The sequence below is a fragment of the Halichoerus grypus genome, chromosome 4, assembly GCF_964656455.1.
Source record: "Halichoerus grypus chromosome 4, mHalGry1.hap1.1, whole genome shotgun sequence".
Classification (NCBI taxonomy): Eukaryota; Metazoa; Chordata; class Mammalia; order Carnivora; family Phocidae; genus Halichoerus; species Halichoerus grypus.
Window position 1 is genome coordinate 54,793,181 of NC_135715.1, and position 25,226 is coordinate 54,818,406.

The 25,226-nt window shown below is 39.7% G+C and overlaps 2 protein-coding genes across 2 annotated transcripts in view; one reads left to right on the top strand and one right to left on the bottom strand.

Annotated features, from left to right (window-relative positions):
• The window catches only part of NUFIP1 (nuclear FMR1 interacting protein 1), a 47,387-nt gene extending 32,513 nt beyond the window's left edge, over positions 1 to 14,874 (bottom strand). The window contains exons 1-5 of the mRNA XM_036071699.2: positions 14,397 to 14,874; positions 12,403 to 12,485; positions 10,463 to 10,561; positions 9,656 to 9,718; positions 8,777 to 8,853 (exon numbers count right to left, since the gene is read on the bottom strand). Of these exons, the coding sequence (XP_035927592.1) occupies positions 8,777 to 8,853; positions 9,656 to 9,718; positions 10,463 to 10,561; positions 12,403 to 12,485; positions 14,397 to 14,802 (728 nt within the window). The 5' untranslated portion in view covers positions 14,803 to 14,874. The remainder of the gene's footprint in view (positions 1 to 8,776; positions 8,854 to 9,655; positions 9,719 to 10,462; positions 10,562 to 12,402; positions 12,486 to 14,396) is intronic.
• A 47-nt stretch (positions 14,875 to 14,921) lies between these two features.
• The window catches only part of GPALPP1 (GPALPP motifs containing 1), a 37,942-nt gene continuing 27,637 nt past the window's right edge, over positions 14,922 to 25,226 (top strand). The window contains exon 1 of the mRNA XM_036071700.2: positions 14,922 to 15,111. Coding sequence (XP_035927593.1) covers positions 14,997 to 15,111 — 115 coding nt within the window. The 5' untranslated portion in view covers positions 14,922 to 14,996. The remainder of the gene's footprint in view (positions 15,112 to 25,226) is intronic.

Genomic DNA, 25,226 nt, shown 5'->3' on the forward strand with positions numbered 1-25,226 from the left:
TCCCCCCTCTCATGTGCTCTCTCTCTCTCATTCTCTCTGTCTCAAATAAATAAATAAAATCTTTAAAAAAAAAAAAAAGAGTTTTGAAATACAGGGGCGCCTGGGTGGCTCAGTCGTTGAGCGTCTGCCTTTGGCTCAGGTCATGATCCCAGGGTCCTGGGATCGAGCCCCGCATCGGGCTCCCTGCTCCGCGGGAAGCCTGCTTCACCCTCTCCCACTCCCCCTGCTTGTGTTCCCTCTCTCGCTGTCTCTCTCTCTATCAAATAAATAAATAAAATCTTTAAAAAAAAATCTTTAAAAGAGTTTTGAAATACAATGAGCTTTAAACTCTGCCACCAAGCACTGAGGCAAACTACTAACTGCCTGTTATCCCCCCTTTCCTTAACAATTTTGTTTGCGGGGCACCTGGGTGGCTCAGTCGGTTGGGCGACTGCCTTTGGCTCAGGTCATGATCCTGGAGTCCCTGGATCGAGTCCTGCGTCGGGCTCCCTGCTCAGCAGGGAGTCTGCTTCTTCCTCTGACCCCTCCCCCCCATGTGCTCGCTCTCTCTCATTCTCTCTCTCTCAAATATATAAATAAAATCTTAAAAAAAAAAACCAATTTTGTTTGCGGATATTCCATCAACTCTGTTGTCACTAAAGGTGGTCAAGCAACCCACTTGTAGCCAATGAGAGCTATGTGGAAGTCTCCCCACTGGATATAAAAAATAAAGCTATTGTTGTCCCAATGAAAAGAGGCGAATTCAGCTTTGTGTGCCTTTTGCCTTTTTCTCATCGTCCTGCCTAGAATGAGGGCTTAATATTTGGATATGCAGGAACCTCCTGGTGGACATGAAGATGAAAGCCACCTACTAACAAGCAACAAGCAAGAAAATGTGCCTGATACAGTAGCCCAGGACTTTTTTCTACCTGGGAAAAATAGCCCTCTTTGTGCTAAGCTAAGGTAGTAGGGTCGCTGTTCCATTTACTGAAACAGGATCCTAACTGATGCAAGCACCACTGCATCCTAGCCATCCTCTTTAATCAGAATGCTGTCCAAGCCCTACTAGGCATATCTTGATTTAAAAACTTGCCTCCTAAAAGCAGTTTCTTAGAAAGTTAACCATATGCTTCTTATAAAGTTATACTTATTATACGACAAAACAATCCCACTCCCAGCTATTTACCCAAGTCAAAAAAAAAAGTATAAACAAAACAAAAACCTGTATATAATGTTTACAAAGGCTTCACTCATATTCGCCAAATACGGGTAACATCCCAAATGTCCCTCAACTGGGAAATAAATGAACAAACTGTGGTACATCCATATAATGGAACAGAATAGGAACAGACTACTGCTACATGCAACAACATAAATGAATCTCGAATGCACTATAGCTAAGTCAGAGTCAGACTCCAAAAGCCACACACTGAATGATTCCATTTACATCATGTTCTGCAAAGATATGAATATAGGAGCAGGAAAAAGATCAGTGGTTATCAGGCGCTAGAGCTGGGGGTAGAAGCTGACCACAAAGGGCATGAGGGAATTTTGGGGGGTTAAAAGAATAGTCCTATGCCTTGATTGTGGCCGTGATTACATGATGATATACATCTGTCAGAACTACGTATTAAAAAAGATGAATTTCACTGTATGTGTAACATATCTTAAAATAAATGGGGAGGATGGGTGGGCAGGCACTATACCTCCTACAAGAAGTCTTGCAAAACAAATTAGTAGCCCTGCCTTCCAAAGATTCCAAGTACCCCTTGACCAGACATTATTATCCCTACATGGTTAAAATTATTGCTTCAGTTGCCTGTGGTCTCATGGCCATCTCACATATATTTATCTTATATCTCATATTAGGGTAAGAGTCTTAAAGGCAAGTCAGTATCTACTCCTATATGTTTTTGGTGACCTCAGCCATATAGAATAAAATCCTTGCCTTTTCAAATACTAAATGTTTACCTCTAATTTTTAAGCTAAACGACTGTCAAGAAGTTGGCCAAAGGTATCCTAACATACATTAACATAAAGTATCCTAACATATCATAATTTACATTAACATAATATAAATTCAAAGGTTACTAAGATTTCTTGCTAACATTAGAAAATCAAACTAGCCTTCTACCAGAGCCTTTACACTTGCTACCTAAGCTGGTTTTTGTCTTCAAATATTAATAGACCTTAAGTTTCTTTAGCCTGTGTAATTTTTTTCCTTTAAAGCACTTTTTACACAAAACCACAAGGGGGCATAGTTCATATTCACACAGGGAAAGCTACTCTAGAAAGTAATGCATTCAAACACAGATTAATTTGGTTTGTCTAGTGATGCTCTGTCCTATGTGGTGAGAATTTAATGTTCAAAACCACAGCAGTTTAAGTATCATTAGCTATTATTACTGATTTCCAACCACAATTATTAATCAGATCAACACACTTTTACCCAATTTCTTTAAAAACAACAAAGGTAGGATGCCTGGGCAGCTCAGTCGGTTAAGCGTCTGCCCTCGGCTCAGGTCATGATCCCAGGGTCCTGGGATCGAGTCCCGCATCGGGCTCCTTGCTCAGCAGGGAGCCTGCTTCTCCTTCTGCCTGCTGCTCCCCCTGCTTGTGCACGCACACACTCTCTCTCTCTCTCTCTCTGACAAATAAATAAATAAATAAAATCTTAAAAAAGTAAAAACTAAAAACAAAGGTAAAAAAATTAAAAATTAAAATGACAAAGGTATAGTTTGAAACATGAATTAAAAACATAAGTCTCAGCAAGATATCCACAACCACTTACTTGGTTATACCAAAATAGAATTACACCCATAATAAAAACATTATCAAGCCACATTTACATATACCAACATTTACAACCATCCCTTACATCTATGGCACCAGGGAATATAAACAGTCACATAAAAAATAATTCTTATATTTCTAAAGACAATAATTTAGTTTTTTTTTAAAGACACATATGCAAAGAAGTTCATTAACAGGATCATAAAGGACATCTATACCAAAGTGGCAGATGGAAAAGGACGACAAGATATTCCTCTAGCCAGATTGGGTGAAAAAAAAAACCCTCAAGCATCAGGATTTCAGCTGGTCTAAGGGCAAAACTCAAAGATGGAGAAGGTAAGACATTCTAGAAGCAAGAGCATGAGCAAAACTGAGGCTGAAAGGTCAAAAACCCTGTTTGGGATATGCTAAATAACAAGTCTGGCTAGGAGAAAGAGCTCTTATGAGCAAGTAATGTAGGAATAATCAGAAAAGACATGTTAAGCCCACATTACAGAATCCTGACTGCCAGTTTCAAGGAGCTTTGTCTTCACTGGCATTTTAGTTGGCGAAAACAAATAAAATGAGTTTAACGACTTTATTTTTATATTTTATTCTACACCTATATAACTAAGAAATATATGCCTATTGAACATATAATTTTGCACAAGTACAAAGAAAATAACATAACCTTCTCATCAGTCAAGTCAGTTCCTTAAGCGTGATAGCACTGCTGAGTATTCGCTTCCAAAGAACACTTCAATTGTGTGATTTTCTTGAACAGCACTTAGCAACTGAGCCAGAGCTGAGATTTTGCCAGGTAGGTGCAATGAAGGATAAAGGAATAAGGGAGCTGGGATACTGACCAGAGTAGCTGAAGTGAGTTAAACTGGGCAGGGAGAGGTGCCTGGGTGGCACAGTCGGTTGAGTGTAAGACTCTTGGTTTTGGCTCAGGTCATGATCTCATGGGTCATGAGATCAAGCCCCAAATGGGGCTCCACAGTCAGTGGGGAGTCTGCTTGAAGATTCTCTCCCTCTGCCCCTCCCCCAACTCATGCATGCATGCGCGCGTTTTCTCTAAAATAAATGAATCTTTTTTAAAAATAAATAAAGGGATGCCTGGGTGGCTCAGTCGCTTAAGCATCTGCCTTTGGCTCAGATCATATCTTAGTGTCCTGGGATCGAGTCCCGAATCAGGCTCCATGCTCAGCAGGAAGCCTGCTTCTCCCTCTGCCTGCCATTCCCCCTCCTTGTGCTCACTCTCTCTCTCTCTGACAAATCAATAAATAAGTAAATAAATCTTTTAAATAAATAAATAAACAAACTGGGTAGGGAGGTGAAGACAGAGGGGATAACAGAAGAAAGTAAAGGGGGTAAAGGATGCGAGGTCTCAACTAGTGCGAGACTAGGTAGAGGTGACAGTGAGAGCTGGATAGAATGGAAGTTATGATCAAAGAGGAATATGCCCAAGGGCACCTGGCTGGCTCAGTCAGTAGAGCATGTGACTCTTGATCAAGGTTGTGAGTTCAAGCCCCACATTGGGTGTAGAAATTACTTAAAAACAAAACAAAAAAAATTTTTTTTTAATTTATAGAAAGACTAGTATGCCTAGCTTTAGAATTTCCAGGGCAAAAATCCAGAGTATAAAATCCAGACTGTGATCATGGAAGTGAGTGGCTAAAATTGCATGAAGGTGAAGGAAATCTGAATATAAAAAGGCCCTAATGAACTATTTATTATAAGGTATGAGCCTCAAAAAGTCAGGGGAATTCAAAGTATACACGCTTCTGTTGGAGCATCTAATATGCCACCGGCAGGTGGCAAAGGTAACTGCAACCCACTGCAACCCATCTTGTTACGAATCACTGGGGAGGGTGTTAGAACTGCAGAGAGCTGTGTAGACAGATGGCAGGAAATTCAAAGAAGGGTGAAGAAGCAATCATCTGCATCCACATCAAGTAGGCCCTACATGTCACAAAATCAGTCATTTTTCTTGTTTTATTTCACCTTTCCACGGCAAACTACACTGCTACTACTAATCACATCTTCCTTCTTGAAATCCTCCCCTCTACTGGCTTCCATGACATGTCATATTCCTAGTTTTCTTCTACCTCTCCAGCTCTCACTTGGCAGTCTTACTGATTTTTACTCTGTTAGGCTGTCTTCTTTCACTCTATGTCTTTACATTTATAACCTTATGATTTAAAAATATATATCTCCAGCCCAGTCTGGTCCAAGACCCAACGTCTATGCAACATCTTCAAATAAATATCTCAGAATCTCCTCATACTCAACAATGTCCAAAATCAATACATCCAAACCCTCTTCCAGGATTCACTATTCAGAGGGGCTCACATCAGGAACCCGGAAGTTTCCTCAAAACCTTTCCTCTTCAACCTCTTATCATTCAATCTCCAAACAGTGCCCATTTACCTCCCAAATGTTCTATATCCACCTAGTTCTTTCTGTCTGTATCACTGCCATCTTCCAAAAACTTCTATCATCTCTTACCTATACTCAAGTTCCTTGAACATGCCAATCCATCTGGATACTATCCCTGCCTCCCCTCATCTTTTCCTAGTTAGATCTGAGTTCAGCTCAACCTCCCTTTGCCAAGAAACACTGCACTCCTCCAGACTACATGCTGAGGAGGGAAGGATTGTGAGGGAGTGAAATAGCTGGACTTGTAGAACAGAGTCACTGAAAGTGGTGACCATTATTAATAGTGGTCTAATTTTCTCAGAGTTCATGATTCAATTTACACAGCCACTAGAGATAAAAAAAGCAAAGCTGGCAAATTAGAAACTCATCTCAGACCTTTCCTACTGACTTAAGTGAACTCAAAACTTGCAAGATTCAACAACTAAGTTTAGTTAACTTCCTAACTGCTTTATAATCTATGCTGACTAGCAGTCATTGTCATCCTCTTCAAAAGAATTAAACATTTATAAAAGGGCCTGGCACCACTAAGCTGCACTAACTTCCAACTGATCAAAGTCAGGGCTAAGTTGCAAGGGGAACAGCCTACTGTTTTAGCACTTAGGTCACTTCCACCCCACCTAGCAGGATACAATCTTCAACACCGTCAGCATCTGCTCTTCAAAAACTAAGTATCAAACAGGAAATGGAGTTAATTCTTCTTGTTTTATTATTTTTCTGTGTAAAGTGATAAAAACATATAACCTACTGATAAAAACAAAGAAGCAAAGCAAAAAACAAAACAAAATAACCATATACTTAGGGAGTTGTGAGGAGAAAAAAATTGTATATATAAAGAAGCCAGCTAAATGGAGCAGGGTGCTTCAATATGCCATGCTTCAGAATTCTTCACTAAGTCAAACCACGTCATGGGCCTAACTACTCTGACTTCTAAGTTTGACCATGCAATTGGCTAGGCTCCCTTCATGCTGAGACTGGGTCTTACTACCCTGCACCATTTAACAGAAAGTCAATCCACAACTATTTATTCTCCACATACTAAATTCCAGGAACAGCCCGAAGTGCAGCAGAACCAAAGATCTCCAAGACTAGGGATAACTGATATAATGCAACAGATGCTACTGTGGTTGTATTCATAAGCTACCTAGTCACAAATGAGGTAGTAAATAGTGCCTTAGGGTAGGGTGGTCCAAGGACTGGCAGCCAATCCACATGCTGATGCCAGAATATAAACCAACAATGTTACAAAGTAAAATATTTAATCAGCTGACATCTTTTCCTACAAAGATTTTCTCTCAGTAAAAAAAGTAATGTATCAATTTACATTCTGATACAAGTGCCTCATCTTATTACAGACTAGCACCCTGGCAGCACTGAGATAAAGAAAATGAAGATTAAGAAGAGAGTGATAAATCAGGGGACATTTGAAACAGGTCTTTCAAGATAATAAGATTCTGCCAAGGAGATAAAGAGAAAAAGGCATTCTAGTATACTCTACTCCTGGTGGCCTAAACTCCTTCATTTGTTAGCCAAAGATGTGACTAAAATTCTATTAAATCCACCAAGTCCATGCTGACTGGCTAGACTCTAATCGCTTAAAAATTAAATTCTTCTGATTGTCCCTTCACCCTCATCCATCCTGCATTTTACAGTATTCATAACTCATACTTATATACACATTGACTAAATTCTATTTGTTCTCAGTTGGTTCTAAATCTTTATGTTTATGCTGGCTTCCCACAGAATTACCTCTATAGTTTTAAAGGGCAGTCACTAACTTTTTCACCTAACAGTATAATATCTGCCACAACACCACATATGTAAATGGATCTAAACTAAAAATTTAAGATACCATGGATGGACCTAGAGGGAATGATGGTAAGTGGAATAAGTCAGAAAGAGAAAGACAAATACCACATGATCTCATTTATATGTGGAATCTGAAAAATAATACAAATTAAATAATAAACAAAAAGCAGAGTCAAACCTATAGATACAGAGAACAAACTCATGGTTGCTGGAGGGGAGGTGGGTGGAGGGATGGGCAAAATGGGTGAAGGGGAGTGGGAGACACAGGCTTCCAGTTATGGAATGAGAAAGTCACTGGGATAAAAGGTACAGCATAGGAATGTAGTCAGTGGTATTATAAGTGTTGTATGGTGACAGACGGTAGCTACACTTGTGAGCACAGCATAACGCACAGACTTGTTGAATTACTACACTGTATACCTGAAACCAATATGACAGTATGTGCCAACTATACTCAAATATTAAAAAAAAACAAAAACATGTATTTTAAGAGGTTTAAAAATGAGACAGTGAGTGCTATATAAAAGCATTAAGATACCCTAGGGTGTATTTCATTGATACATTTACTCACCTCACACTGTACCCACAGCACATATTAACAAACTAATAAAACATGCCATGTCATGTTTTATTGTTTGCTGGGCATCTGACAAGCTTATCTTACTCACATACCCAAGACTTTGAGGATGATGACAGTGGTGATAATAAATACCCATAATTTTACTAACATCCTCTTTTCATAACGTCAACACGGTCTCAAATTATTCGTTATAAATAAAAATGTTGAATTTAAAAATAAACTAAAAAATTAAGTTGAACAAAGCAAAAATTTGACCTGCCGGTCCAAAGAGTTTTAAGTATTTTTCTTGACCTCAGAAGATAACTATCCCCTTTCTCATCTCAGGCTCTCCTCATTTTTTAATTCCAGAAAAACATCACCTGACTTAAAATGCATCTGACCATTCTAATAATTCTGCCTAGTTTTGGCTTCAGGGTGAGCTGTCATATTCCCTTCTGAGAAGACAGTAAAACAATGTCCTCCTGGGATTTTTCATGAGTATATTCTAGCTAGACCTCTATGAAACTTTCTTCCCTGATAAGCATAAAGCCACAAGTCACATTGTGGCTCAATTTTCTTAGCCATTACTCATAGGAAAGAATTCCTGGTCTTTTTTTAATTAAGGATAAACCCACGTATCATTGCTATACTTTCTCTACCTAGCATACTGCAGTCATTCAACAAATTTTTGTTGGGGGAAAAAAAAATCAAAAGAAAAACATAGCAAAGTATTATGTATTTTTTTTAATAAGAGCACCCACTCATGATTGTCTGAGCACTGAACATCTAACATAGCTGGCATGTAGTAGCTCCCCTCAAAGAGTAGGGTACGGTCCCATTATGACACCAGTTATTTACAAAAAGTTCGTATTAGGTCCTCTCAAAACTTATTCAATAATAACCTCATATAATATAGCTCACAGCCACATTCCCTAGTACCAACATTGTAAGGGAACTCAATGAATCAAAACTACCCTAGTAAAAATTGTATGCTTATTTTTAAAACATCAAGTAACAATCTCAAATTCACTATATACCAACTCTGAAGAACAGCAAAATTAGTACTAGTCATTTTCAGAGGAATATTTGCAATGTTAAAAAACACCATATTTCCTTTTTCAAATTACTCATTAGGGCCAGAATGGGCATTATTTGGAAGTACTCAGCCTTGCCACAGTACAAGAAAGTTATTTCACTAGTTCTGAACTCTTGACTCACTTCCTTCTTTCTTCCCTCCATCTTGCAATCTCCTCTGGAGTGTCTAACTTGATCTTCTTCATACCAGGAGCATGCATCTAGGGAGAAAAAGCCTGCTGAACATCAGGAAGCATATTGTATGTGTTGGTCATTTTTGTTGTTGTTGTTGTTTTTTTAACTTTTTGTTTTTTAAAGTAGGCTCCATGTCCACATGGGGCTTGAACTCACAACCCTGAGATCAACAGTCACATGCTACACCGACTGAACCAGCCAGGCACCCTCATATTGTATGTTTCTAACTAAATTTCCAGTATCATGGGGGATAATGGAGACTCTGTACTCAACATTAAATTTACTAGCAGAGACAATTTTAAAACAAAGTAAGCAGGTTTTATCTATCCATTATTATGACTTCTCCTTTAAAGGAAAAAGAGTAATTTCTTATTTAGATTAGTGCTACTGATAAAGAAAAAAAGGAGTAACATAACTCTGGTTACAAAGTAGGTATGTCACCGTTTCTCAACTGACATCAAATACCCAAATGAATGACCTACCAACCAAAACTGACTGAGGTAGCTAAAGAAATAATGAATACACAGAACGATTTGAAGCAGCACAGTGTAATAAAACAAGTACAGAATGTGTGGTCAAGAAACTCAAGTGCAAGAGTTAGTGCTAAGGCCCTGGGCAGTCATTTTTTTTTAATCTATTAACTCTGGCCAATATTTATCTACTTCACATAGTGGTTTGTGAGGATAAAATTGAATAATACAAAGTACAAAGTACTCCTTGAATGTTACTTATTATTAGGCTATGTAAATGAAGAGCTGTGAAGATAGCAAATCAATGAAATAAAAAGAGCATGAATTAAAAAAAAAAAAACCCCACACAAGAACTTACATTTCTCCAATGGAATTGGACAATCTTCTCATGGGCACTAAAAGAACAATCTACTTCAGGACACTGCAAGAGTTTAAAAAAAAAGATCATTCAATGTTTTCCATATTAAATTTACCCAACTACTACATATTCAGACATAATCTGGTTGAATTACATAGTTATCCCATCTACGTCGTGTTATCATCCCATACTTACGTCCATAGCAAAACAAACAGCACTCCAAAATAGGATTGTATTTAAAAAGGAATGACATCCTCAAAACATATAGAACAGTAATATATATCAATTACTTCTCTACTTAGTAAATGCATGACATCAGCAACATTATAAAATTTTCTTAATTCCTAAAGTTGAAGGGGCATTCCTATTAACTGAAAAGAACCTTTCCAAATTAAGAACATTCTGATTAAAAATTTCTTAAAAGTACTTAATAAGGTCCAGACCATCCTTAGAGAGTGATGGGCCACGCAAATTACGGTGTGATTAAATGGTCAAGGGCAGCCTTAAAGGGGAAAAAACACACAAAGGTGCATAGAGGAGCTGGAGGTGAGGCCCAACACTCTTACAAAGCAGGGGAGGTGCACACACACAGCTGTCAGACCTCCCTTCTTTGCTGCCATCTTGCCTCTTCCTGAAGCAGTGGGCTCCCCACCCTCAAACCGCACATCCCAGGGTCTCGGTCTCAATTTGTCAAGTAATCAAACAACTTTTCTATGAGAACTATAAACTTTTAAGGAAAAAAGCTCAGAATTTCTACCAAATATACCCATTTTTCTATAAATTTCAGGGCAACCAAGAAAAACCTACTTTCATATGTTCAGACATGTGTTTATCATACTTTTCTTGATTTTTAAAACCACGATCACAGGTATCACAAAAACAATGAAAAACTGGTTCCTTTCTTTTCTGCAAACAAAAACAGAGAGACATTAGGCTTTTGATAAAAAATGTTTAATCAATAATAAAAATATAACTATCCTTCCAGTGGTATGTACTTTGATTTTTCACATAACCCCTGCATGTGGGAGAAACTTCTGAATACATTTCTAATGAAGGGATAATCCTGTTTCTTTTATTTTATTTTTAGGAAGTATATTAGGAAAAGCCAGGCATGATAAAGAAATTTTAAATCTGAGTACAGCTAATATAATCTGTGAGTAGATTTCAAATTGGTAATCTAATTAAAAGTACAGCATATGTCAAAATGATCTAATAGTCAATATTCATGGTAAAAACAGCATTTCAACTTTTAGGAAAAACAAATATATCACATTTTTTTAAACCCCAAAAAGGAAAAAAACAATCATTTAGTAAAGGTCAGTTATTTATTCCAAATTTGCTATTTTTATGCTTAAACATAAAACAAAAAAGATTACTACAATGATAGAGTACATAGGAAATGGCCTCCCATTGTTTAATGTTGGGATTATGTTAATACATTAGATATGCGCAATATTTTCTTAGTATTAGCTACACAGTTGCCATGCCAAAATGAACGATACTAATTTCATGCTATAGACTTTATTCAACTCATTCTAAAATAATGACATTACTGTTTTTTAAGATTTTAAGTAATCTCTACACCCAATGTGGGGCTCAAACTTACAACCCCAAGATCAAGAGTCACATGCTCTACCAACTGAGCCAGCCAGGCACCCTGACATTTATACACCTTAAAATAGACCACATTTATAAGCTTCATCAGAATAAAAGAAGCCTGGGACACCTGGGTGGCTCAGTGTCCAGGACTCTTGATCTCAGCTCAGGTCATGATCTCAGGGTCTTGAGATCGCGCCGCGGTCTGCTCAGTGCTCAGTGGGGAGTCGGCTTGAGATTCTCTCTCCCTCTGTCCCTTCCCCCTGTGCACACATGTGCACAAGCTCTCTCTCTCTCTCTTTCTCCCTCTCTAAAGTAAATAAATAAATCTTAAAAAAAAAAAAAAAGAATAAAACAAGCCTATTTTAAGATTTGATCTCTGAAGCATAACCAAGAGTTGATCCTGATTTTAAAAAAATAACAACTTTTTTCATAAAAATGATAAATATCCACTACTGAAAAGAATTGAAGCATTACAATGAGTTAAGATAAATAATAAATAACAATAATAACACAAAAAAACTCTGAACAATTTCAGACATTACTTCAGGCATAGAAGATAAACTATTTTAAATTAACATTAAATTTAATTTTAATTGAATTTGACTCAAGAAAAACTCCTGCAAATGCTTTTTTTAATCACAGAAATATTTGTTCCTAAAAGATCCATGTCATAAAGAAAAATCGTAAAAAATAAAAGGTTTGTGTCATTGTAATTTGTTCTTAACTCCATACTTTCAATTTTACAAGAGAAGAGTTTGGATTTCCATTCTTCTCCCTAAATTCCATCCTTCCTGTCCCAATTCGCTAATGTACATGTACATATATATACATATATATTTTTTTTGTTCACTAAGGTTTAATAACATTTACATTTACTAGTAATCATAGTTCTCAATTATATTTATTCATGAAAATATACTGAAATGGACTGAATGCTTTCTTTTTCTACAATTCCTCCATTTATTTCTCAAAAAGATTTTGCTTAAAGTTTTTACTTAAAGCTAAGATCCTTAAAGATCCTATTACAGCAAGGCCTCACTGTGTCAAAAACGGATGCAAAACACTGAGACCGTTGTAATAGAAACAAAAGGCATGAAACAGTGACACAGGGACCCAAGTGTCACATTCAAGAATATCTTTAAAAATACCTTTTTTTTCTGTTTTCTACTGGGAGGGAAGTTGACATCAGTGAACTTTGGATCATATTTTCGTGGAAAATAAGGATGTTTAACTAAAAAACAAAAAGAAATCCATAAATATTTGCAAATACACAATTTTTAAATTTTTATTTACCCTAACATGTCACAAATACTTGAATAAAAACTACCTCTTCTAAGAAGAAAAGTAGTTCAAACAAATTAACAAAGATTAAGACTAGTCTACCAAATAAATATTTTTCAAATGAATACGTAATTGGTAAGATTACATATCCATACATGCTTTAGGTGTCAGAGTAAAGAAAGGAATAGCCACTCTAACCTGATGAAATTTCTTGTAGTTCTTTCAAACATTAGAAATGTAAACAATAAAATCCCAATATAGTGCTTTCAGCATCAATTTTATACCAGGAAAACAGAGCCTTGTGAAATATTACTGCCATGATCCGACTCTGAAACCCTTATCTTTCACCTTGATTACTCTGACAGCCTCCCCCATTGTCTTCCAGTTCCTAAGCCCTCTCTTCCAACAGACCCTGCACACTGACACCACAAAAATAATCCTCCACTGGTCACAATCGTGCTGGAAAATCTATAAATGATTCCCAGAGTCCTTTAATGAGAACCCGGTTTATTTTCTCATCCTACTCTTCCCCCCATACCTCCACTTACTTTGCTTCAGTCACACCAGAACAGTGCAATTCTCAGAACTCACCTTGTACTCACATCTCTTTGCCCCCGTCTAAAAAGGATCTCTTCCTAAATCCTAAACATCTCCCAAGACACTTCTTCCAAAAGCTTTCCCCAACTTCCTCTAAACTCTGAAATCACCTTTCATATGCCTCCATCACCAGTCACGATGCGTTGATTTACATTTATGAGCCCATCTCATCTGACTTAGAACTGTTTTAGGCACATTCCTATTCCCAGCATTTGGCACACAGTAAACAGTGATTTGGATTAAAGTTAATGTAAATTAAATCTTATGCAGTTAGAGAACAGTTTTAAGTTAACAATCTCATGGCTTTAAATATGATCTATATGCTGATGACACCCAAATTCACAGCTCCAGCCACAAATCTCCCCTGGAAAGTACAAACTAACAGCCTATTATTCAATATCTCTATTTGACACAAACTCAACTCCTGGTCTTCCTTCCAAATCTATTCCACTCCCATCCTTTCTGCTTGTTTGGCAAAAAACTTTAAGTTATTCTTGTCTCATTTTTACCTCACACCTTATATCTGATCCTTCAGCAAATCGTGTTGGCCCTACCCTACCTTCAAAACAGATCTAGAATCCAACACTTCTCATCACCTCCTGAGCTCCATCCTGGTCCAAGCCCCCAGTATCTCTCACTCGGATACCTTGCAAAAGCTTCTCAATTCGTTTCCCTTTAAGTGGATTCCCATCAGTAGCTACATTAATCCTTCTAAAATATAAATCAAATCACGTCACTCCCCTGCACTATCCCTATCAGAGTTGTAAAAAGTCAAAGTCCCATCATCTACCAGGCCCTAGCAGGTCTGCCCTCTTCCCCAATCTACAATTCCACCCCAGGCTCCTTCCTCTCTAGCCACACGGGCTTTGGTTCTGATCTATAGCTCCTGCCTCAAGGTCTTTGCACTTGCAGTTCATCCCTATTCCCCACAGCTCTGATCCCTCACCTCCCTGAAGTCTTTGCTCGAATGTCACCTTGTTTATGACTACACTGACATTTAAAACTGCACTACCTATCATTCTTCTTCGCTTTGTCTCTCTCCGTAGCACTCACTGCCTTCTAATACACACCGCTTTATTCTAACTGCTGAACCGACTGAATAGGCGGGGAAAACACTACTGTGGGACAAACTGCGGACATTAATGAACAGACTCCAAGAGTGCAGGGCAGAATCAGAAATAGAGAGAGGAAAAGGGGGAAAGTGGGAGAGAGAAGAAGGGGAGAGGAAAAGTAAAGGGGTGGTAAGGAGAGGATAACAGCCTACCCGGAGCGTTCTGGTGCCCAGGAAAAACACCAGGAGACTGTCTCCAGTACCATGATGTCGAAGCCTGGAAATTCCAGGGAGGCTGGCCGTTGAGGTGAGGCTGAGAATCAAGGGGAGACTGGGCGTCGAAGGGAGGCTGTGCCCCGGGAAGAATCTGGGCGTCGAAGGGAGGAGGCGCCTCGGGGAGAGTCTGGGCCTCCTGGGGGGGCTGCTCCTCTGAGGAAGGCTGTGACCCTGCTACGGGAGGCGACGACGAAGGCGGTGGTGGTGGCGGCGGCAGCATTGCCCAGAGCATCCAGTTGTCCCGCGGCGCGGCAGTGTCGCTCAGAGGCCCCACCGTGGGGGTCCGTTCGGACGCTGGAAACCACCTCGCTGAAGTCACAAAACCACTAGCCTGCTCAGCCATGCCTCCCGCCAGGTAGGGACCCTAGCATGCGAATGTGGAACAAGCCTTAGGCGTCACTTCCGTTCTCGCGATTACCCGACTCTGCCAACCAGGGGCTTCTACGTCATTGGTAGGCGCCGGAAAAACCTCCTGCGTTTGCGACGGATCCCGGGCTGCCTTTTGGGGTAGACTTGATTCTGCGTGGTTAGAGTTGTATGCTTGACCCGTGTCCGCCACCGCGGATGGCGAGGGATCTGATCGGGCCGGCGCTACCGCCCGGCTTCAAGGCCCGCGGGACAGCGGAGGACGAGGAGCGAGACCCCAGCCCTGGTAAGCGGCGGCGTTGCCCGCCAGGCCCGCCCGCCCCTTCTCTGGCCCGGCCCCACTCTCTGAATAGAGGTCTAAGGCCTGAAAGGGCGGAGCAGTGGCAAGTGGGCGCGGCCGCCCGGAGCTAACTTTGGTTCTTTAGCTGTCGCGGGGAGGTGAGAGGGCTGGTTATCATACAACGATGATGTATTCTCATTTAGCGCTGAATGGGCTGGACCCTGTGCTAAACGATCTAGCAACTGTATAAGGTAAAGATTATTTCCATGTTACAAACGCGAATACTGAGGCCCAGGCTGTTGCCCAGATCACACAGCGGGTAAACGGTGGAGCCCGATTTAGAACACAGCCAGTGCTCCTAACCTCTGTGCCATATTGCTTTCTGACGTGTGATGCTCTTGGCTCTTGCAGAAGATGCTTTGCTCCCTAGCCCCCGACCTGCCTTCCTAGCCCCTTTTTCTCTCATTGTACCCGACACACACAGCCCAGTGCAGAAACCAGCCCGAGTTTCTGCGCCGTTCCTCAATTCTCTAGGCTCTTTCTGGCCTCACTCCACTTCTTGACATACCCGACAAGCTCCTACTCCATTCTCCAAGGCCCAACTTAAATGTCAGTGAAGCGTTTCCAAACTCTCCCAGGAATTGTTACGCCTTCCTTTTTCCGCCACGAGGTTTTCTTCTACTTAATTACGTAACATATTTAATACACTTTTTCTAAAAAATAACCTGTGACATATCTGCCTCACCATGACAGTATGATCTCCCCTTAACAGAGTGGGCACTTACCAAATAAATGCTTCCTATCTCTCTCCCTTAATGTTTGCTCTAATTGGGATTGACACCAAAGTTGAAAAGAGTAAAGCTGGAAAACTAACCCTCCCATTTATTTTTTAAGATTTTATGTATTTATTTGAGAAAGAGTAGAGAGTGAGTGAGAGGGAGAGAGAGCACAAGCCGGGAGGAGAGGCAGAGGGAGAGGGAGAAGCAGACGCCCCGCTGAGCAGGGAACCCAATGTAGGGCTGGATCCCAGGACCCTGAGATCACAACCCCAGCGGAAGGCAGACGGTTAAGGAACTGAGCCACCCAGGCGCCCCTAACCCTCCGATTTCTTAATCTAATTTTCATTCTTTGACTGGGGGGGGGGGGTGGCATGTTTCCACCTAGAGATTTTCTTCCAGATTTCCTTTCTGTTATAACGGCTAACAAGTCATGTTTTTATTTTTAGCAAGGAAGGATCCGTTCAACTACAGTTGAAGAAAAGTGGGGTTAACCAGGTTTTTTAGTTGGGTTTCTACATGTATGTTGTTTTTTGGTTCACCATATTCCCTGATTTTAAACCAAGGCAGGATTTGCAGGTAAATAACCACTATCTCCCAAACAGGTACTTTTATTATGATTTACTTCCATCATTCTGCAGCATTTATTTCAGGTACTCCTTTCTCCGTCCACTCTCTTATGTTTGTTTCTTTTGTGTATTCCTTCTCTTCTCTTCTCACCCCCACTCTCAGCACTTAACACTGTGTGTGTATGTACCCCCCTCTGTCTTGACCAAGTTTTACTCCTGCCTGGAGCAGAGAAGATCCATGGTAGATATTTGCTGGCCACTCCTTCACCACGGACAACCTCTTGCACACAGCATGTCATTTTTAACACAAAATCCCCCCTACTATAATTCTGTTCCCCTCATAACCTCCTAGATGGCTGATCCTAAAACTGTTGCCAAAACATCTTGAGATATTTTTTATCTCGTTATTCTTCTGTCTGGTTTCTTAAGAAATTTATCAGTACCAGTATCCTTGAAATACACTCGGTCGCACCATAGACCTTCCCTTGGTGCCATCTTCCAGTCACTACCTGCCTCCCCATCCCTCTTTCAGTCAAAGGGGAACTACTATCTTGACTTATCATAGATTGGTTTTGTGTGCTGTATGTAAATGGAAAAATACAATATGAACTTTTTTTGTAACTGGCTTTATATTTTGGCATAACATTTGTGAGATTCATCATGTCGATGAATTATTGTGGGTGTTACTACAGATTGTTTATTGTCACTGCTGTCTAGCAGTCTATTATGTGAATGTTCTGCAGTTTCCTTACCCATTTTACTCTCAATGGACATTTGAATAGTTTCCCTTTTTTTGGCAGTTAATAAAGTCCTGCTATGCATTATAGTACATGTCTTTTAGTGAACACATGTTGCATTCCTTTTGAAATTTTTGGATCATTGGATATGCATCTATTCAGCTTTAGTGGATACTGCCAAACAGATTCCAATGTAGTACCAATTTACATGCCCACCAGCCTGGATGAGAATTCTCATGATTCCATGCTCTCACTTAGTTGTTTCTGTCTTTTTAATCTGGTGGTTTGTAGCAGTATCTCATGGTAGTTTTAATTTGCAGTTCTCTGATAACAAATGAAGTTCACTACCTTTTCATATTTTTTTTTGGAAATGCGGATGTGTGTCAGTCTTTTGTTCATTTTTCCATTGATTTGTCTGCCTTTCCTTAACTGATCTATTGAGTTCTTTATATAGTTTTGACAAGTCATTTTTCAGTTATGTGGTTGCAGATATCTTCTCTAATTCTCTGGCTTCCCTTTTCATTCTCTCATTAGTATGTTTCGGTGAACAGAAGTTTTTAATTTTAACATATTCTGATTTTTAAGGTATTTTTTTCTTTTATGGTTAGAGCTTTTTGTACCCTATTTAAGTAGTCCTTTCCTCCTCTAAGGTTACAGAGTTGTTCTTCATTTTATCCTACAAGCTTTATTGTTTTAGGCTTTCACATTTATATTTGCAGTTCTGGAATTGGTATTTGTGTATGGTGTGAGATAGGGGTGAAGAGTTATTTTTTCTTCACAGATATCCAATTGGCCCATCACCCTCCCTTCTCCATGATACTGTAATGTCACCTTCTTTATATATCATGTGACCATATATGTGCATCTAGTTTTTTTTCTTTTTCATTCTGGATAAAATATACATAACATTTACCATGCTAACCATTTTTTTTTTTTTAAGATTTTATTTATTTATTTGACAGAGAGAGACACAGCAAGAGAGGGAACACAAGCAGGGGGGTGGGAGAGGGAGAAGCAGGCTTCCCGCAGAGCAGGGAGCCCGATGCGGGGGGCTCGATCCCCGGACCCTGGGACCATGACCTGAGCTGAAGGCAGATGCTTGACGACTGAGCCACCGAGGCGCCCCATGCTAACCATTTTTAAATGTATCATTCAACATTAACTACATTCACATTGTGCAACCATCACCACTATCCATTTCCAGAACACTTTTCTTCTTGCAAAACTGAAACTCTGTACCCATTAAACAGTGAGTCCCCGTTCCCACTTCCCCCAGCCGCTGGCAATCACCATTTTACTTTCTGTCTCCATGAATTTAACTACTCTAGGTCTCTCATACAAGTGGAATCATACAGGGGCACCTGGGTGGCTCAGTCAGTTAAAAGTCTGCTTTGACTCAGGTCATGATCCCTGGGGTCCTGGGATCGAGCCCCGCGTCAGGCTCCCTGCTCAGCATGCTTTTACTCTCTCTCTCTCTCTCATATAAATAAATAAATAAAAATCTTAAAAAAAAAAAAAATAAGTGGCATCATACAGTATCTTTTTGTGACTGGCTTATTTCACTTACCGTAATGTCTTCGGGTTCATCAGTGTTGTAGCATGCACCAGAAACCCAGTCGGATACCTGCCCTGTGTCCCTCATACTCAGCTACGTCCCTGAAAGAGATCACTGACAGAATTCGGAGGAGGGAGTGAGCACACAGGTCTGAGATGGAACAAATTAACTTTATTCAAATACTCTAGAATATTGAATGCTGGGAAATGTCCCCTCAGATCATGTCATTAGAAAAACTGGAGGGGGAAATGTTTTCTCAAGACCAGGCCATATCCTCCAGATGCTGCTTTGTGGAAGCTAAGTGGAGCCTTGGCTATTTTGACTCCAACTCCAGATTCCTCATGTGCAATGACCTTCACCTCCACTAATTTCAGCTGTATTTGTAATCACACACTGGACTCGTCCATCTCTAAAAACTTAAATTCAAATTTCATTCAGAGCAAGAATCCCTTATTCAGCCATCATTCTCATTCAGTTATTCCTGTTATACTTGTTTTTTTATTTTTGTTTTAAAACCTCATTAAGCTATGCAGTCTCTCTCTGCCCTCTGTCCTTTTTGGCCTCCTTCATTTAATCACTTCTGCCCCTGCTTGACCTAGACTTCACGATCCATCACTTCATCCCCTCTCTTGTAGTATTTTCAACTGCCTTACCCATTCAGGATTCTGTTAAACCCATCTGGCAAAAACCCAGCTCTAGATGAATCCAAATGTTGACCTCTTGTGAGCCTACCTCCAGCCTTCCAAATGCTGCTAGAAAAAACCTCAGATCTCCACAGGCTAATGTTACTAAAAATTAGTCTCCTCCCCAGTTGGGTTCTCAGCTCTGCCCAGCAATCCTCAGAGGCTTCCCCATGCAGCTCTCTTTCCCATTATCAACCATGGTTTTTTAAAAGCCTCTTTTCCTTTCTGAGACTATCTCTCCCTCTACTTTGCTTAGGAATAAATGCCATCTTAAAAGATCTTCCTCAGTTTTCTGTCACTATGCTTAAAACTTCCCTAGATGTGTGCCCCGCGTTTTTGTCTTCCCTTTGATTACAGTAGAAAAGGTACACTACCTTCTTTTAAGGCTAAGCCTTCCATTTTTACTCTGAATCCCTTCCCTTATTTGTTCTCAGGGTTCCTTGCCTGTAGCATTTGACCAAAGTATTCCAGTCTTTCCCATCTTTATGAAAATTCTACTCTACATCCCCCTGTAGCTAGTATTCTTTCTCTCTGAATCCTCTCCATTTTCTCCTTACCCCCTGCATTGTAGCTTCTTAACCCACTACGTTCTGGCTTCTGTTCTTGGCAGTCTGCTGAGAATGCTGTCACTAAATCCACTGTGAAGATAAATAAGGACCACCCACCAATTGTTTTTCAGCACGTTTTGCTAAAATCCAAAGCACTCTTTTTTAGTCCTGACCTTGCTTGACCCCACAGCAACATTTAACCCCATGGATCCCTCCTTTCTATCCATTCTTGGTTCCAGCCCCCTGATCACATTTCAGTTTTTCTAAATGTGGTAGGCCTTATGCTTCCAGTTCTTTGGAGATGCTTTGCCTCTGCCTGGACTGCCCTTCCTCCAGTCCTCACCAGCTAAGTCACTTGAATCCTTCAGCCCCACCCCAACCATCACTTTCTCTAGGAAACATTCTCTGACGTAACTATCTATTCCCTACAAAAGACTGAGTTGGGTTCTCCTTACTGATATTTCTGTGCTTAATCTTGTCACAGGATCAGCATTCTTTTCCTATAAAGGACCAGATAGTAAACATTTTAGGCTTTGCAGGTTAACAGGCAAAATCAAGATTAGTGTGAAAGTATGTATACGATAAGAGAGAAAACAAATTTTCATAAATTTTTGTTGAAATTCAAAACATAAAGGAGTACAATTTTATTGTAGTATATAAGTCTACTAACGAGAAGAATGGGATTGCTTTTGGTGGGAATATCATTTCATTTAACTGAGGTTCTAAGTTAGTGTTCCCTATAATCAGAATCCATAGCTGATCTGTAATGAAGGTCATTTCTTTAAGAGAAAGAGAACGCGTGTGTACATGGGGGTTGAGGGTGGGGGAGCAGATGGAGAGGGAGAGAGAGAATCCCAAGCAGGCTTCAAGCCCAGTGCGGGCCCGATACAGGGCTCAGTCTCATGACCCTACAATCATGACCCAAGCAGAAATCAAGAGTTGGATGTTTAACCAACTGAGCCACCCAGGTGCCCCTATAATGAGGTTTTATTTACTATACTGAATATATTTTTTTCTGTGCATAATTTCATGTTACAGATGTTACAGGGGAAAAATAATGAAATATAAGGCATAACCCCTATTCTCATGGAATTTATTACCTATTTGTAAAATTACCATTGCAGTGGGAGAGCTACCTTAATAATTATAATATAGCATTATTGTTTAGGACAGAGATGAACTAGTTCATTACAAGTGCCTAAAATAATTTTGAGACAATTTATACAGTTCTAAAGAAGGATAACTATAAAAAAGTGAAGCCAGGTGTGTCCTTAATTTTATTAGAAAGTCTATAGTGTGGCTTATACCAACTTATTTTTCAATATTCTTTTTCCTTTTTAGGTCACTGTCTCTTAATATTCTGTTACTTCATTATATAATAGTTATTTCCTTTGATACAACCCAAGTGGAATCTCACTCTTTTACATTATTTTTCCTGTGATCATTTTTAAGAAATAAGGCTTTGCATTCTTCTCAGATGAGTTTTTATCTTCATCTATTTAACTGTTTTCTTTTTTATATACCACACTTGTTTCTTTAAAAATTTAAGGCAGAAAACAAAACAAAACATAAAAATTTGAGGCAAGTTTATCTGTTAGTTATAAAACCAAGGACAGCACATATTTAGGCCATTTAGTCTTTTAATCATTTGAACTGTATAAAAGAATAGTAAAATCTCTTTTTTTCTTTTTAAGATTTCATTTTTAAATAATCTCTACACCCAGCGTGGAGCTTGAACCTACAACCCTGAGATCAAGAGACATGCTCTACAGACTGAGTCAGTCAGGCGCCCCATAAAATCTCTTCTTGATCCAAACCAATCCAAAATTAGCCAGTTAATGTCAAATTGACAAATTACATTGGTAGCACTCTCATATAAGAAAAGATGGAAGCAAAAGAGAAAAAAATCTTCTCTTTAACATCCAGAATGAAGAGGAAGATGTAAGAGACAATCACTATGAAAGGGAAATGTAATCCTCTAGTCTTTGTGGTCAAGCTGTGACCTCCAGAGTTTTGAAGAAGGGTATTTATGGAAGGTGGTATCCTCCCCTTCTTGCTATAGTCTAAAAGGTATTTTCTCTAGGAATTAATATACATAAAGAGATCATCAGAAATTAGCAAAGACATTATTCATTAAGGTTACAAGTCAGATATGATCTCCATGTATAGTTGGGGAACACTCACATGCTCACTTCACTCATTCTTGAACAGGAGTTGGAGACATGGATCCTATCCCTTAATTCTTAATATTTTCCTCTTTTTGCTGCTTGACTGTTCTTTGCTAGGCATGCTATATTACTAGTTTAGTGTGTTCTAAAATACCTGCCTTTATTTAATGACATATAGAAGAATATTGGAAAAAATGCATCAAATTTTTTAAGATAAAAGTTTGGATTTTTAAGTCAACTTATTGTATATTGAGTATTTGTCTATAAAAGTACATCAAGAGGGGATAGGAAAAGAATGTTCAGAAATTGACCAAATGTTCCAAAACCGGCCCTAACTTTTCCCCTGAGCTTTATACCAGTATACCCAAGTACCACTGGTAGTGCCACTGACATGTTTAGTGGTCATGTTAAACTTACAATGTGAAAAGCAAACTCTTGGGGCACCTGACTGGCTCAGTCAGAAGAGTTGCGACTCTTGATGTTGGGGTCATGAGTTCAAATCCCATGTTGAGTGCAGAGATTACTTAAATAAATAATCTTAAAAAAAAAAAAGAGATGTGGAAAACAAACTCTTGACACTTCCCCCAAACCTGCTTCCCTCTTAGTCTTCCCCCTATTAGAGAATAGCATTACCATCCTCCTAGCTGCCAGTCAGGCCAGAAACCTAAGACTCATCCTCAAGTTCTTTTTTCCCCCCCCATCACTTCTCTCATCCAGACCATTAGCAAGTCCTCTTTGCCTTTCCTTCACATTATGTTGGAAATCAAACCATTTCTTGCCAGCTTTCTAACTTGTCTCCCTTGCTCCCAATCTCCCAGTCTATTGTCCATAAGCAGACATGTTAAAAAAAATAATAATAATTCAGATTATCTCTCCAGACTTAAAACCTCTCAGTGACTGCCTATTATTAAAATCCAAACTCCTTACCACATCTCATATTAGTATGTACTGAGTGCTTACTGTATGCCAGCTACTGTGGTAGATGCTTTGCATGTGTTAACTGACGTGATCTTCACAACAGCCTAGTGAGATTGGAAATATTATTAACCTCATTTTACAGATCAAGAGTATAACACAGGATGGTTAAATAAGATCCAGGGGCACCCCAGTGACTCAGTCGATTGAGCAACTGGCTCTTGGTTTCAGCTCAGGTCGTGATCTTAGGGTTGTGAGATCAAGCCCCGTGTCAGACTCCCACTTGGGGAGTGGGGGGTGTCTGCTTGAGAGTCTCCCTCTCCCTGCTTGCACGTGCTTTGTCTCTCTCAAATAAATAAATAAATCTTTAATAAATAAATAACATCCAAATCACACAGCTAGTTAGCAGCTAAGCTGGAATTCAAAGCCAAAGAGTCTGACTCCAAAGAATACAGTCTGGCCCCTTTAAACTCTCCCAGCCTCATCTTGTCATTTTACTGACTTGGCTTTAGCTACACAAGTCTTTTTGTCCTTCAAGCATATCAAGCTTGTTTTCTCCATAGGACTTTTGCACTCGCTATTTCTCCATCTAGAATGTTCTTTCCTCAGTTGGATGGCCACTGTCATCTCATCATTTAAGTCTCCATTCAGATGTTGTTTTCTCTGAGAGGCCTTCCCTGACCTCTTTAAAATTACTTTCCCACATATTCACAGTCACTCTTTATATTTGTTTCCTTTTTATGTTGTTTTTGTAGAAGTATTTACTCAGTAAGTATTTGTTGGATGGATGGATATTGACTCTTTGTTGAATGTTGTCCAGTAATAGTGATTAAGGGTATGGGCTCTGAAATCAGACTCCTGGGTTCATATCCCAACTCCCTTGTTGAATTGTGTGAAGTTGGGAAAGTTGTTTTCTGCCTCAGTTTCCTCATCTGAAAAATAAAAATAATACTACTACCCTTAGAATTAAATAAGTTAATGGTTAATGCATGGAGCCCAGTGCAGGACTTTAATTCATGACCCTGAGATCAAGACCTGAGCTGAGATCAAGAATCAAACACTTAGGGATGCCTGGGTGGCTCAATCAGTTAAGCGTCTGCCTTCAGCACAGGTCATGATCCCAGGGTCTTGGGATCGAGTCCCACATCAGGCTCCTTGCTTTGCAAGGAGCCTGCTTCTCCCTCTGCCGCTCCACCTGTTTGTGCTCTCTCTCTCTCTCTCTCTGACAAATAAATAAAATCTTAAAAAAAAAAAAAAAGAATCAGACACTTAACCAACTGAGCCACCCAAGCACCCCTGCATGTGACTCTCTTAAAACAGGGTGTAGAAGGGGTGCCTGGCTGGCTCAGTCAGTGTAGCATACAACTCTTGATCTCAGGGTTGTGGGTTCAAGCCCTGTGCTGGGTGTAGAGATTACTTTTTTTAAAAAGTGCATAGCATATCAGAACTCAAGACATGTTATTTCTCTTATATTTATTATTTTCAGGTTTTTGCTGTTATTAATAGCATATCAAGGAAGCTCTTTGGAAAATCATATTTTTATGCCCTCCTCCAGCTGAATCAGAATCTCTGTGGAAAGGGCCCAGGAATCTTTTTTTTTTTAAATATTTTGGCCATGTGATAAACCTCCAAGTTTGGGAACTGTGGCAGTAGAGTTTTAGCATCACTACTCAGGTTCTACATAGACATGTGTGACATCATGACATCATGCATTGGCATCATGCAGTAATTTATAATTTTGCTAAGTTGTAAAGTGAGAGTAAGTCGTTGTGGTGAGTGGGTCCAGAAAACTCCCACCCCCCTCCCTGGCATCCCCATCCTGGTGTAGCCTCATTCTCTTCTCTGTGTCTCTACTAGTAAGCAGTAAAGCTTAGAGTGACTCTAATTTTTATTTCTGCTTGAAAAATCATCTCAAAAAGAAAACTGAGGGGCACCCGGGTGGCTCAGTCAGTTAAGCATCTGCCTTCAGCTCAGGTCATGATTTTGGGGTTCTGGGATCAAGCCCCGAGTCAGGCTCCCTGTTCAGCAGGGGAATCTGCTTCTCCCTCTCCCTCTCCCTCTGCCCCTGCTTGTGCATGCTCTCTCTCACTCTCTGTCTCACTCACTTTCAGATAAATGAAAATCTTAAAAAAACTGAGAAGTATGGTGATGCCAGGAAAGATACTTTTTA